At 40.1% G+C, this 15,653-nt stretch overlaps 1 protein-coding gene across 3 annotated transcripts; it reads right to left on the reverse strand.

The window, feature by feature from the left end:
* LOC109229537 (SNW/SKI-interacting protein-like) lies at positions 8,421 to 13,082 on the reverse strand. 3 transcript variants are annotated; one of them, XM_019395011.1, is made up of 3 exons: positions 12,863 to 13,067; positions 11,963 to 12,009; positions 8,421 to 10,524 (listed from the first exon to the last, which is right to left on the reverse strand). In XM_019395011.1, the coding sequence occupies exon 3, from the start codon at positions 10,492 to 10,494 to the stop codon at positions 8,716 to 8,718; it is 1,779 nt and encodes a 592-aa protein (XP_019250556.1). In that variant the 5' UTR covers positions 10,495 to 10,524; positions 11,963 to 12,009; positions 12,863 to 13,067; the 3' UTR covers positions 8,421 to 8,715. The 3 variants fall into 3 exon arrangements, with proteins under 3 accessions (XP_019250556.1, XP_019250554.1, XP_019250555.1); XM_019395009.1 differs by lacking the exon at positions 11,963 to 12,009 and having other exon boundaries at positions 12,863 to 13,082; XM_019395010.1 differs by lacking the exon at positions 11,963 to 12,009 and having other exon boundaries at positions 8,421 to 10,527.

Here is a 15,653-nt window from a genome sequence, read left to right on the forward strand (position 1 = left end):
GGGTTCCAAACCAAACATGCACGCAAGTCCAAAAATATCACACGGACTTGCTCGTGCCATCAAATCATCAAAATAACATCAATAACTATGAATTTAACATCAAAATCAAAGAAAAATCTCATGAACTATTAAGTTCAAATTTTAACAACCGAAGGTCCGATTCACATCATTTCAAGTCTGTTTCTTACTAAATTTTACAGGCTCAACATAAATACCATATAAGACCTGTACCGGGCTCCGAAATCAAAGTACGGGCCCGATACCATCGAATTCAATTACATTCAAGTTCCCAAAATCTCTAAGAATTTCACTTAAACAATTTTCTTCAAAAATTCATTTCTCGGGCTTGGGACCTCAAAATTCGATTCCGGGCATACGCCCAAGTTCTATATTTTCCTACGGACCCTCTGGCATCGCAAATCACGGGTCCGGGTCCGTTTACCCAAAATGTTGACCGAAGTCAACCTAAATTCATTTTAAAAGCAAAATTCATCATTTTTCACAGATTTTCACATAATGACTTTCCGGATACACGCCCGGACTGAGCACGCAATTTGAGGTGAGACAAAAAGGAGGTTTTAAGGCCTCGGAACACAGAATTTATTTCTAAAAACATTCTCCACCTCGGAAACAACCGTTCGTCCTCGAACGGACATACGAAGGAAGTACCTGAGTCAGAGAAAAGATGGGGATATCGGCTCCGTATATCAGACTCCCAGGTTGATGCCTTAGCAGGCTGACCTCTCCACTGAACACGAACAGAAGGGAAACTTTTTGATCACAACTTGCGAACCTGCCGGTCTAGAATAGCTACCGGCTCCTCCTCATAGGACAAGTCCTTGTCCAACTGGATAGTGCTGAAATCTAACACGTGGGATGGATGGCCGTGATACTTCCGAAGCATGGACACATGAAACACTGGATGCACGACTGATAAACTCGGCCGCAAAGCAAGTCTGTAAGCCACCTCTCCCACTCGATCAAGAATCTCAAACGGGCCAATGAACCTAGGTCTAAGCTTGCCTTTCTTTCCAAATCTCATCACGCCCTTCATAGGCGACACCTGAAGCAACACTCGCTCGCCGACTATGAATGCCACATCACGAACCTTACGGTCGGCATAACTCTTTTGCCTGGACTGAGCTGTACGAAGCCTATCCTGAATGATCCTGACCTTGTCCAAGGCATCCTATACTAGATCCGTACCCAACAACTGAGCCTCTCCGTGCTCAAACCACCCAACCGGCGACCGACACTGCCTACCATATAAAGCCTCATAAGGAGCCATCTGAATGCTCGACTGGTAACTGTTGTTGTAGTCGAACTCCGCTAAAGGTAAAAACTGATCCCACGAGCCTCCAAAGTCAATAACACAAGCTCGGAGCATATCTTCCCAAATCTGAATAGTATGCTCGGACTGCCCGTCCGTCTGAGGATGAAATGTTGTGCTCAACTCGACCCTTGTGCCCAACTCACGCTGAACTTCTCACCAAAAATGCGAGGTAAACTGCCTACCTCGATCAGAAATGATAGACACGGGCACACCATGAAGACAAACAATCTCCTGGATATAGATCTCAGCTAACCTCTCAGAAGAATAGGAGACTGCCACAGGAATGAAATGCGCTGACTTGGTCAGCCTATCAACAATAACCCACACTGCATCGAACTTCCTCTGAGTCCGTGGGAGTCCAACAACAAAGTCCATAGTGATACACTCCCACTTCCATTCGGGAAGCTCAATCCTCTGAAACAAACCACCAGGTCTCTGATGCTCGTACTTTACCTGCTGACAATTCAAACACCGAGCCACATACGCAACAATATCCTTCCTCATCCTCCTCCACCAATAATGCTGCCGCAAATCCTGATACATCTTGGCGGCGCCCGGATGAATAGAGTACTGGGAACTATAGGCCTCCTCTAAAATCAACTCTTGAAGTCCATCCACATTAGGCATACAAACTCGACCCTGCAGCCTCAAAACTCCATCATCTCCAACTGTAACCTGTTTGGCACCTCCGTGCCGCACTATGTCCCTAAGAACACACAAATGGAGATCATCATACTGCCGATATCGAATATGCTCCAACAATGAAGAACGAGCGACTGTGCAAGCTAACACGCGGCTGGGCTCAGAGACATCCAACCTCACAAACTGATTGGCCAAAGCCTCAACGTAGCAAGCGGCGTCTTACCGATCGGAATATACGCAAGACTACCCATACTGGCTGACTTTCTACTCAAAGCATCGGCCCCCACATTGGCCTTCCCCGGATGATATAAGATGGTGATATCATAGTCTTTCAGTAGCTCCAACCACCTTCTCTGCCTCAAGTTTAGCTCCTTCTGCTTGAACAAATATTGCAAACTCTTGTGATCCGTGACACCTCACATGACACTCCATATAAATAGTGCCTCTAAATCTTCAGCGCGTGAACAATGGCTGCTAACTCCAAATCATGAACTGGATAATTCTTCTCATGAATCTTCAACTGGCGCGGAGCATAACCTTGCCATCATGCATCAACACCGCACCAAGTCCAATACGAGATACGTCACAATAAACTGTATAAGGCCCTGAACCTGTGGAAAAAACCAACACTGGCGTCGAAGTCAAAGCTGTCTTGAGCTTTTGAAAGCTCGCCTCACATTCGTTCGACCACCTGAACTGGGCACCCTTTTGGGTCAACCTGGTCATCGGGGCTGCAATAGATGAAAACTCCTCCACAAACCGACGGAAATAGCCTGCCAAACCCAAGAAACTCCGGATCTCTGTAGCTGATGTGGGTCGAGGCCAGTTCTTGACTGCCTCTATCTTCTTCAGATCCACCTGAACACACTCTGCTGAAACAACGTGACCCAAGAATGCAACTGAACTTAACCAGAACTCGCACTTCGAAAACTTAGCATACAACTGACTATCCGAACGACTCAAAGATGTTGCTCGTGCTCCTCCCGGCTGCGGGAGTAGATCAAAATATCGTCAATGAAGACAATCACGAAGGAATCTAAATAAGGCCTGAACACTCGGTTCATCAAATCCATGAATGCTGCTGGGGCATTTGTCAACCCGAATGACATCACCAAGAACTCATAGTGCCCGTACTGAGTGCGGAAAGCTATCTTAGGGACATCGAATGCCCTAATCCTCAACTGATGGTAGCCAGATCTCAAGTCAATCTTTGAAAATACCTTGGCACCCTAAAGCTGATCAAACAAATTATCAATCCTCGGCAATGGATACTTATTCTTGATTGTAACCTTATTCAACTGCCACTAATCTATACACATCCTCATCGATCTGTCCTTCTTCTTAACAAACAACACCGGCGCACCCCAAGGCGAGACACTAGGCCTAATAAAGCCCTTATCAAGCAAGTCTTGCAATTGCTCCTTTAATTCTTTCAACTCAGGCGGGGCCATAAGATACGGCAGAATAGAAATGGGCTGAGTGCCCGTAGCCAAATCAATGCAGAAGTCAATATCCCTGTCGGGTGGCTTACCCGGCAGGTCTGAAGGGAAAACCTCAGGAAACTCACGAACAACAGGCACATAATCTATAGAAGGAACCTCGGCACTAGAATCACGAACATATGCCAAATAGGCTAAACACCCCTTCTCAACCATACGTCGAGCCTTTATATATGAGATAACACGATGGGTAGAATGACCAGGAGTCCCTCTCCACTCTAAACGAGGCAACCTCGCCAGGGCTAAGGTCACAGTCTTGGCATGACAGTCCAAGATAGCGTGGTAAGGTGATAACCAGTCCATCCCCAATATGACATCAAAATCAACCATATCCAAAAGTAACAAATCTACTCGAGTCTCAAGAACCCCAATCACAACTATACAGGAATGATGGCACGATCTACCACAATAGAATTACCCACCGGTGTAGACACATATACAGGAGCACTCAAGGAATCACTAGGCATGACCAGATACGGTGCAACATAAGATGACACATAGGAGTATGTAGATCCAGGATCAAATAGAACTGAAGCATCTCTACTACAAACCAGAACAGTACCTGTGATAACTGCATCGGAAGCCTCAGCCTCAGGCCTGCTGGAAGAGCATAACATCGGGGCTGGGCCCCACCACTCTGAACTACATCTCTCTCTCTCTCTCTCTCAGGGGGAAGTATAAGAAAAGCATGACGGGCCAAATCAATAAACCTAGTCTCGTACTGAGTAACAGTCATAGAACCCTGCCGGAGACGCTCAAACTGCCTCCGATAGCTCTCCCTCTGTGTGACGGGAAGAAACTTCTCCAGGAATAGCTGAGAAAACTGATCCCAAATCAGAGCTGGTGACCCAGTTGGTCTAGCCAAACAATAATCTCTCCACCAAGCCTTGGCAGATCCAGACAAACGAAAAGCAGCAAAGTCGACCCCATTGGTCTCCACTATTCCCATGTTCCTGAGAACCTCATGACAACTGTCTAAATAATCCTGGGGATCCTCAGAAGATGCATCGCTATAAGTGGTAGTGAAGAGCTTGGTGAACCTGTCCAATCTCCACAAAGCCTCCGAAGACGTAGCTGATCCATCACCGGTCTGTGCTGCTGCTCGGCTGAAGAAGCGGTACGTTACCTCGCCATTCGCGAAAGAACAAGAGTAGAAGTTCAATTGGCATTGAGAAATCAAGTCGCACGCCAGGAAAGAATAGATGTGAAGTTTTTCCTAACTTTGTAGCCTCTGGGGGATAAATACAGACGTCTCCGTACCGATCCCTCAGACTCTACTAAGCTTGTCCGTGAATTGTGAGACCTAAGTAACCTAGAGCTGTGATACCAACTTGTCACGACCCAGATTTCCCACCCTCGGGGGTCGTGATGGCGCCTACTAGTGAAAGCTAGGCAAGCCAACCATTTGTATTATTTACCTTTTTCCCATTTTAATCCTTTAACAATTAAGAACCAACATTATATAAACAGCGGAATTTAATAAGCGGAAGATTGAAATGTAATATTTTAATAATGATACCAATACCAATCCATAACATAAACTACCCAGAACTGGTATCACAATTTCACAGACTGTCTAGGAATACTACAAATAAGGGTCCGAAAGATAAATACAACGATGTCTCTGAAATACATAAAAGAAACAGAATGAAAGGATAGAAGGAGATTCCAAGGCCTGCGGACGCATGCAGGACTACCTCGGGTCTCCAAATGGACTGAAGGCAGCAACCCAAAGCTAAGGTTCGTATGCTCCAGTACTAGGATCTGCACAAAAGAGTGCAGAGTGTAGTATCAGCACAACCGACCCCATGTGCTGGTAAGTGTCTAGCCTAACCTCGGCGAAGTAGTGACGAGGCTAGGACAAGACTACCAATTAAACCTGTGCAGTTATATCACATACAGCAGGTAATATTGACAGAGACTAGTAGTTAAAGACGGGAAGGGGAAACATGATGCGGGGAAATATCAAGTAACAACAGAAATCCAATAGATAAATGTAAAGAACACTATAACTAAATTATCAGCAAGGATCAGGAAATCAAAGACAAGTGCACGGCATCACCCTTCGTGCTTTACACTCTCTCACAAATATCATGTACGGCATCATCCTTCGTGCTTTACACTCTTCCTCACCCAAGCAACAATCACGAAGCAATTTGGGCAAGGGAATCAATAACATCACAATAAAATCAAGTAACCACAGAGAACCAATAAATAAACGTAAAGAACATCATAACTCAATTATCAATAGAAATCAGGAAATCAAAGACAAGTGCACGGCATCACCCTTCGTGCTTTTACTCTCGTCCTCACCAAAAATCAATATAATCGGCATGGCATCACCCTTCGTGCTTTTACTCTCGTCCTCACCAAAAATCAATATAATCGGCACGGCATCACCCTTCGTGCTTTTACCTCACATAATCATGGCACGGAATGATCCTTCGTGCATTATCACTCATATAAAGGCACGGAATTGTACGTCGTGCGGCACGGCATCACCTTCGTGCTTTAACACTCTCTCACAAATATCATGCACGGCATCACCCTTCGTGCTTTAACACTCTTCCTCACCCAAACAAAAATCACAAAGCAATAAGGGCAAGGAATCAATAGAATCACAATAAAATCCCGGCAAGTGAACAATAGTACCACAATCATATCCCGGCAAGGGAAACAATATCAAAAGCAATAACATCCCGGCAAGGGAGATAACATTAAAAGCAACAACATCCCGGCAAGGGAGACAATATCATAAACCTCTTCTCTTTTCCCCATTTACTTCACAACTCAATCCACAACTTGAGCCAATGCTCTATAACGTTCAATTGCCAATAATACCTCCACAAATCATTTTACAACTTGAGCCAACGCTCTTCAAGGTTCAATTACCAATATTACTTCCACAAGCCTCGTTCAACAATATAAATCATCACATAAGGGATGAACAATACAAAACAGAGTCACATTAATCATAGTATAAGACTCACGGGCATGCTTGACACCAACGTATAGATACTCGTCACCATGCCTATACGTCGTACTCAACACCTAACATGTAGCAAATAAGACACGACTCCTAATCCCTCAAGCTAAGGTTAGATCAAACACTTACCTCGATGCCACAAACACAATTCAAGCCTCAACTACCGCTTTACCTCTTGATTCCACCACTAATTCGCTTGCATCTAGCCACAAGTTACTTAACTATATCAATAAATGCTAAATGAATCAATTTTAATGCATGAAAATAGATTTTCTAAAGTTTTTCCCAAAAAGTCAAAAATCGACCCCGGGCCCACATGGTCAAAACCCGAGGTTCGAACCAAAATCCGATTACCCATTCACCCACGAACTCAAATATATAATTTTTTTTTAAATTGGACCTCAAATCGAGGTCCAAATCTCCAAAATTCGAAAATCCTAAGTGCTACCCAAAACACCCAATTTCCCCCATGAAAATCCTTGATTTTGAGTTGATATCATGTAAAAAGATGAATTAGATTGAAAGAAATGAGTTAGAATTGACTTACAAATGATTTGGAAGAGTAGTTGTCTTCGAAAAATCACCCAAAGGTGTTTAGGTTTTGAAAAGGTTGTAAAAATGGCTGAAAATGCGTCTAAGTCTCAATTAACTGGTCTCTGATGTCGCAATTGCGATTTGCGAACCCCTCCAATTTTACCTAAATTAGGCTGAAAAAAAATAGGGAAAATACCTAAATTTGAGTCCAATTTTACGTTAGTTTTGGACTCCAAATATTCAGCAAATTGATTCAAGTGTTTGCACATGTGTTTTGATGTGGATTCTCTGCACAATTGATCCCAATTGTAAGAAACAATGAGATATTGTAAAACGTGTTATGGCATGAGCTCCAGCTGCTCCATCATTCACAGAGGCGGATGTAGAGTATATTCGTCGGGTTCATATTAACTTAGTACTTTGCCGTTGAGCATAAATTTATGTGCAAAAATTCATTAAAAATTGCAACAAATGGTAGGTTTGAACCCATAACTTTAAAAATACAATGGATTCAATGTTAAAAACCTTTTAAGTTGAGTCCACAGAATATAAATCCTGAATCCGCCTCTGATCATTCCGACATCGCTGCTAACTGATTTTACATCTCTAAATATATTTATTTGATCGTTGTTGGACCACGAATTTCTCTAAATTGGAAATGATGTTTTCACGTTTCATTTTGTGAATTTTCAACACCTAAGTCGTTGTATAAACTGGAACAAAAAGAAGAAAAAAATTGTGCAAATTAATATCTCATGGTCAGACTAAAAATTTCGGATATTCAAGTGTAATAAAGATCTCGTAAACCTTGGACCCGGTTCTCTCTTCTTCGTTTTTCCTACTTAATCCATTTAGGAGATCAACTTCAAATGTACAGTTTTAAAAAGGGTCTTGGGAGATCTGCTCCTATTAATCCTACATGCAGATATAATTACAAGCAAAAGGATGTCAAAATGGATGAAAAGAAGTTTAGTTCTGATCCTAATCCTCTCAGACATGCATCATTATTCTAATAAAAAGATAGATTAGTAGCATATCCAGTGGCATTCTTACTACACCAACAAAACCAAGAAGTAATTTAGAATTTTTGTACATTCTCCTCCAGCTTTACAAGTTCTTAGCACCAGTTGGGGTTTTCTTCAACTGGTGAGAGGACCTATTGCAGGAGCCATTTATCATATACCATGTCAAACTCCAGTTTGGACTTTCATAAGCTGCCATAGAAACATTCTCAACTTTATCATCTTAATCAATATGAAGTAGCGAGATGTTATTAACAATTGGAGATTGCTACACACATAGCAACTGCCACAGAACACAAAATCCTTTCACCAAAAGATATTACAGAATAGCAAGAGACTAACAGCAGAAGAAAATAAACTACATGGGTTGAAAGTTGAAACCAGAATACCGTTAAAGCATCATCTAACTGGTCAAAGGCGCTTCTTTTAGTGGAGCGATGAAAATTTTAAAGAGTGAAAGCAACAATATACTTGTGTTGCAAACTCAGAAAAGATAGACACGAATTATTCTGAATAAATTAAAGCCAAACAGTAACGGGTAACAAAGAAGATGTTTTACAAGAGCATGAAGACAGCAATTACTATTTTTTTCATGCAAAGAGAAATTACTTGGCAAATAGTACAGAATGAAACACCATGCATAGTAGATGCAGCCAACATGGGTCCACAGCCAGCACTTCCTGCTACCTGAAGGCTACTTTAACGCCCCTTGTCAAAAGCAATACGAGTTCTGCTAGATGTTTCATAGCCATCTCGTGTGGTACCAGCACTAGCCTTCATAGTTCCTCCACTACCAACACTCGCCATTGCTTTCTTCCCCTTCTTAACCTCTGTCAAGAACTGATCCAAACCAAATGGATCTGCTTCCTCAACCTCCTTCTCGAATTGTACAGGTCCATCTCTTGGAGCAGCTCTCTCTGATGTTCCTGCAAATGCCTTGTCAGGTTTAAAGCGTTCTGTTTTCATGATCTTCTCCAGCTGCTCATCTGCACCTCCATACATTTCAGAATCAGCATCCTTCTTCGGTCTGTATAGAGTAGAAAGTGTAGGCTGAGCAGTAAACAGGCCCTTATCATAGACGTTGTAAGCGTCATCAGTGGCAAATCCAGAATCCATCCCTTTCTCCTGGTTGAATAATCTCTGATCATACATAACCTCCCCTCTTGATGTGCCAGTAGATGCCATCCCAAGAGCCACTTTTTCACTGACATCACGGTCTCTGTCTCTGGTAATCTTGCTCTTCTTACCCATTGCAGCATCTTTGGCCTCCAACCTTCTCTCCCTCTCCCTCTCCCGACGCCGCTCCTCCCGTATCTTCTCCCTCTGTGATCGCGCTTCCCTGTCTTCTCTTGACTCTTTAGGAAAATCTCTGGCACGCTCATAATCCACACTCATATCATCATCATTCATGGTTCCCCTCTCAGCAGCTGGAGGTGCCACACCAGTTCTCTCAGATCTTGCCTTGCGGGCCAACTCACGAAGTTCCATCTCCTTCTTTTCCTTCTCTTTCATCATCATCTCTTTCTGGACCTTTGACCTCATTGCAACGGCTTCTCTGGCCTTCTGCTCTGCTACATATAGAGCCTCTGATAGTTTTGCAAAGTTGTCATTGATCTGCACCTCCTGAAGTCCCCTACCATCAGCAGCCAGACGCTTATCGAGAGGAATTGTGTAACCTTTGGGGTTCTTCCAGTTTGATATACACGGAGGTATCTTCCAATCCTGCTGGTCCTTCACTGTAACAGGACGAGGTGGAGAATGCATTACTGGCACAGGTGGAGAACCAGAGGCCTTTGGAACCCTCTTGTGTTTGAACTTTGGTGGCTCCATAGGGTCCACAGGCATCTCCACCATCCTAATAATCCTCTCTTTTGCACCTGAGTTAAATGCTGCCGACTGCTGAGAGGGCTTGTACTTAATAAACTTGGAGTCTTGAGATTGTGTAGGAACATTTTTGGGCTGTGCAGCACTCAACCGAACATTTACAATCTTCTCAAGAGCAGCCTTGGTCTCCTGGGTGGTCTCCTCAATTATTTTCTGCTTCTCTTCCCCATCCATGTCTTCGTCATCCTCATCCTTCACAAACTTTGGGATAAGATCCTTATGCTGAGAATAAACAATTTTTTTTGAATTCTCATTCTGCCTCACAATCGCATCATACCTCACATCACCATGCTCATCCACTGTAACAGGCAAGGTCTTCCCCCCAGGTTTCCAATCCTTCTTTCTGCCCATATCCAGTGGATACTGAGCATAGTGAATTTCAGGGAATGCACCTCCATCTCCAAAATCCTCGAGCTTAGATGGCCTAAAGCCAGCTCTTTTCAGATAAGGAGGAACAGGATTTGCCTTGATGACTGCTGTCTTCTCTGCCTCACTTGCAGTATATCTGTTCTTGAACCACGGGTCACTTGTATGATCATAGTGTGTACTGCTAGTAGATTTTGCTGGTGGAAGCAGGTCCTTTAGAGCTGCCATGTTCAAACGTCCAGACTTGAAACACCTAGCCTGCTTTACACAGAGAAACAGAACAACTATCATTAAAAACGTCAATGAACAAAACCAACTATAAAACTACCAAAGACATACAAGATCGACAAAGAACCAAAGCCAACTAAAAACAAGAAGATAGAGGGAAGAGATTTCATCAAAATCAAAGAGTTATTCGAGTCATGACTTGAGTCGGAATACCACGGATCCTAGCTAATTCATTCTTCATTTGGCCCCGAAATTACTAGTTTCTACGAAGAGTACGGTTGGTTTTTATTAAAAAGGAGGATGAAATGGAATTTATAAAGTTGTAAAAGTTTATTATGCAAAGCATCAATAACATCAAAATAGGTAAAATAGATGTCTGCCAGAGTCAGAAAAAAGAGATGGGAATTGCGACTTGAACAATCACAAGATACCCAAAAATGATGAAGTAATATATAGATTGCAGAAGAATCACATAATCAACTGCAGAATGTAACAAAAAACAGATAAATGAAAGTTAAAATCTAATTATCAAAAGCAAAAAAAAAGGTTAAAAAAGAAAACCAAAAATGTAAAGGGAGTTCACTCTTTTTTCACCTGAAAAGGAGGCACTCCTGGATAATCGGACAATGAGAAAATTTATTTACTCATTGCAGAGGCAAAAAAGTCTAAATACAGGTTAAATATACAGAAGGATTTTGACTCGCATATAATGGTGCCTTTATATGATAGTCTAGGAAATTAACATTTTATTAGTTACCACATTATGTTAATTGATGGGTCTCAAGGTGTCCATTCAATTGATACATGCATCCTTTTGTTTCGTTAGCATCATTCCTTCACTACGTTAGTTACATGTGAATCACAAGATTGATCACTTTTTAGGGGCACATGCAGTTACATTAAATGATTTATTATGGTGCCTTAAGAATGACAGAAAATGGTGGAGAAGAAATCTCAGGACCTTTCTTGATTATCTACCATATTTGCTCAATATTTTTTGTTTTTTGGATTAAGTAAAAGAGATATCATTGAAAGGCATCAAGTAGATGCAGAATAATTACAAAAGCAAAACAATAATTTCAAATGCAGAAATTCAAAATTCTGAAAGCTTGAAGGCAATAAAAGTGCTTCTTTTCCCGCTGTTTGAGTACACTTGGCTATAATACTAACCAATTTTTTTTTTATTTCTTAACAATACATGAACGAATTAGATTCATATCTTCCTATAACCCTGATGCTATTGCCAGGAAATACCGTAATGCTTTTCTTGTTTTTTTTTCTTTTCGGGAGGCACGTCAGTACCATCAGTTGTATTAATCAACTCTTATAGCTTAAAGAGTAATCATCTCACAAATCTTACATCAATATTCTTGTAGCAAAAAGGATACACTGATAATATGATATAATGTCAAAATGACTTGACTTCATAAGAAAAAAAAATGCCAACTTCCAGAATCGGATAAAATACCAAAAGAATATAGGGAACTTCAATTACTCATTCCAATTGCAGAAACCCTACACATGCAAAAAAAGGTTGAGCATTCCCCAGTAAGCAAATATTACAACAATTTCAAGCCATATGAATATCTTAATCTAATAGAAGCACAGTACTCTTATATTTCAAAACCTAGAAGGTGCAAGAAAGATGTCAAAAATCTCTTAGTGTCAGTTAGGACTTTACTACTCTGAAAGCCTGATATGCAGCTCTCTATATCATTCCGAGATAAGTTAGGGCTAGGTGTCATGGGCGAAGCTATGTTGGGCTAAGGGTGGTCAATTGACCACCCTTTATCGAAAATTACATTGTATATATAGGTATAATATTAGGTTTTAGAAATGTATAACATATATTGAACACCCTTTGTTAGGGAATTTCAAGTTTGAACACTCTTGTGTAAATTTTAGGCTTCGCCACCGGTAGGTGTATAGCTCAGCACTAATCCTAATTCTCTCTTTTTTTAGGATAGTGATGCTCGAGCCAGCTTGTGTGCACGGTGCACCTCAATTATCCCGTCGGTGACCTGTCACCTCCTATCAGCACAGGTAGGACACGTATCTGAGTAACTGCATCTACTTAAAACACTAGTCCTAATTTCTATGTTGAACCTTTTCCAGGAACCAACTTCTTTCTATTTTAGTATACAGGAAACTCAGTAAAACGTTCTAAACGCCACCATCTGAAGTCTGAACCGTCAGGTTTTCCAATACCCATAAATTCTATAATCCGTCTTACCTCCTATGAGCCCTAATCCCAAAAAACCTTACTCGACCCATCTTGATTTTGGATTAAAAAAGAAAAAACAGCAGAAGCAAAAACATTAAAAAAATCAAGGAGAAAGAGAGAGCGAGAGAGCATCAGCAGACTTACAACAGAAAATTTTGAATCTTTCTGTCGTTTTTCTTCCTTCAGCAAGAAAAATTATGCAGCGCAGAGATCATACAGGAGATCGCAATAAGACCAACAGCCTCAGATTAACGTACCGACGGAGCAGAAATAAGGTACAAATCTGTATGATTGGAGGCGGCGGAATTGTTCGGAAAGCCTGGAATTGATAAAGTTTAGGTTCAGACTTCAATAAAATTACAGATAAACCAAGTTGTAGATAAAATAGTAAAACGATATATCAGGGGCAGAATAGACTTGGGGGGCTAGATCGTAAAGAATCAGTAAAGAGCCAAAATACCCTTAAACTATTCGAAATATACCACTTTTACCCTCCATTAAATTTTGGTACCAATTAAGTCCCCGCCCTCTAAATTTTAGACCATTTCTACCCTTATTTTTTAACAAGTGAATCTTAAACCCTAATCATTATCTAATTAGATCAATTAACACAATTGAAGAGTAATTTTGGCTCTTTTTGGAAATTTTAATCCTCCTATTTTAAAATTCAATTTAGATTTTTTATTTTTTTATTTTCTCTTTTCACCTGTCTCTATCCACCCTTACCGTCCCCGCCTCCCTTGTCAATCTCAACAAATACGTTTATTTATATATAATATAAAGTCAATATATCGGCGTGTATGTGGCGCATAATTGAGACATCAACTCGATTTTGAAACCTACTTCACAATAAAGATAAATCGACTTTAGAGGTATCCTAAATTATTTTTGATTGTAATTGCAATTTAGCATGTTGATTGTCTACTCGTTTAACGCTTGATATTTTTTTCCTGAGCTAAAGGTTTGATTTGTTATACCGAATTGTTAATGCATATTTAATATTGTATTGCAGCATTTGGTGATATCGTGCTTTGAATTTGAATGCTAATATTGTTTAGATTCAGTATGTTGGTTGTTCAGATGCATTCTTGATTGTTTAATAGCTTGCGTTATTCTATTCTTGCAAAGCTTTTCATCTTTACTAGCGTAATAATCTTTTGAGTTCCCTGTACTCCTTAATTACTTTTATATTGTTGTGCTAAATACATAAAATTATTATTCCTTGTTGTCTCCTTGCATCGTCTATATAAAGTATCAATGAACTATTCATGTAAATTTATTTTGTAGAAAATTAAATAGTTACAACTAATTGTATTTGTCTAAACGGCCTCTTGAGGAAATGGCAGTTGCGTCGTCGCTTGATGACCTCAATACTTATAGGGAATACTGGTTCATAAGAACTAGGATATGACGTATTTGGTAGTCAGTCGATTTGAAGAACAACAATGAAGTTATTAGCCTCGACATGGTTCCTATTCATCAGGATGTATGTGTTCTTATTTTATATTGATCTTGCTATATTCAGTTGTTCCATGATTTATTTTGATTCTTTTTGTTGATTCTCTCGGTGTTTGTGTTTTCATTTGTCTTATTCATTATATTATATTTCGGTTGTGTGAAACTTTTATGTGAATTTGTTGTCAATTTTATTCCAACAGAAGAATTTGATGCACGCAATCATTCGTAAGAATAAGATTAAGAGGCATCATGATAAGATCAGGGAAGGTTGTGTGTATGTAGCTGCAGGTTTTAAGTGACTCCTAATACTAAAAATTATATGTCATTTTATGGAGAATCACGTGATATATTTACTATATTAAAAAAAATAATGAAAAGAATTGTAAAATCACAATCCATGATTTTCAACCCAACTATTGAGAGTCAACCAACTACTTGCAGGTCTGTAAATTATTATGCCTTATTAATTTTTTAAAATTTTTTTGTTAATTCTGTTGTTATGTTTTTCTATAGTTAGTATACTGATATTATTCGAAAAAGGGTCAAATATATCCTTCTACTATCGAAAATTATTTAAATCTACCTTCTGTTATACTATCCATTTAAAATTATCCTTACCGTTATACTTTAGATCAAAAGAGCCATTGGGTCTAACAGCTGAGACACCTGGAACGCTAAGAAGTAAAAATCCAAATCCAATTAAAAACCCGATCCTTCAAAACTTTTTAACTCATAAACTCGAGTCGAAATTCTTCACTTAAAATTAATTTCACCCTTTTTTTATTTCAACATCAAAATCATCAGAAGCTCTTTGAAGCACCGCCATAGTCAAACTCTGAAAGCGGAGACTCCATAGTCAAACTCTGAAAGCGGAGATCAGTCTTGAAGTCCTGAGCTATGTCACGAACCAATCGCTGGAACGGTAGCTTACGCATCAAAACCTTAGTCGATTTCTAGTACTTGCAGATCTCACGGAGCGCCACTATTCCTGACTGAATCTGTGAAGCTTGAAGGATTTTGCATTTTGCCTCAATTCGTCAAACTCGGTTCTTCACAACCAATGACTATATTCAACCACAATTTTTAATTTTTAATTTCTCAAACACTAATGAACACTAACTTTATATCTTCAAGACCCAAATCATAGAACCCATCAGACTTAAAGAACTTGGATTCGTCCTTGTTCTTCAGTTCCGTCCGAAAAAACTTACGGGTGTACTTTGTTCATGTTGTATTTGTAGGGAAATGACACCGGAAATAACGATAATAATACTGCAATAATATTATTTGTAAGCGGAAACACACGGATTGACTTGAGTCGTGCTAGGCACTGTCCTAAGAAACTATTTCAGCAGTGTGAAATATTTCCCCAGGATTAAACAAATCTCTATTTATCTAGAGGATACATGAATCAGCAAAATATTAATAACAAATCCAGCAAGTTGGAAAACTGTAACAGAAATAACTTGTGAATGAG

This window comes from Nicotiana attenuata, chromosome 7 (genome assembly GCF_001879085.1).
Source record: "Nicotiana attenuata strain UT chromosome 7, NIATTr2, whole genome shotgun sequence".
In the NCBI taxonomy this organism is placed as follows: domain Eukaryota; kingdom Viridiplantae; phylum Streptophyta; class Magnoliopsida; order Solanales; family Solanaceae; genus Nicotiana; species Nicotiana attenuata.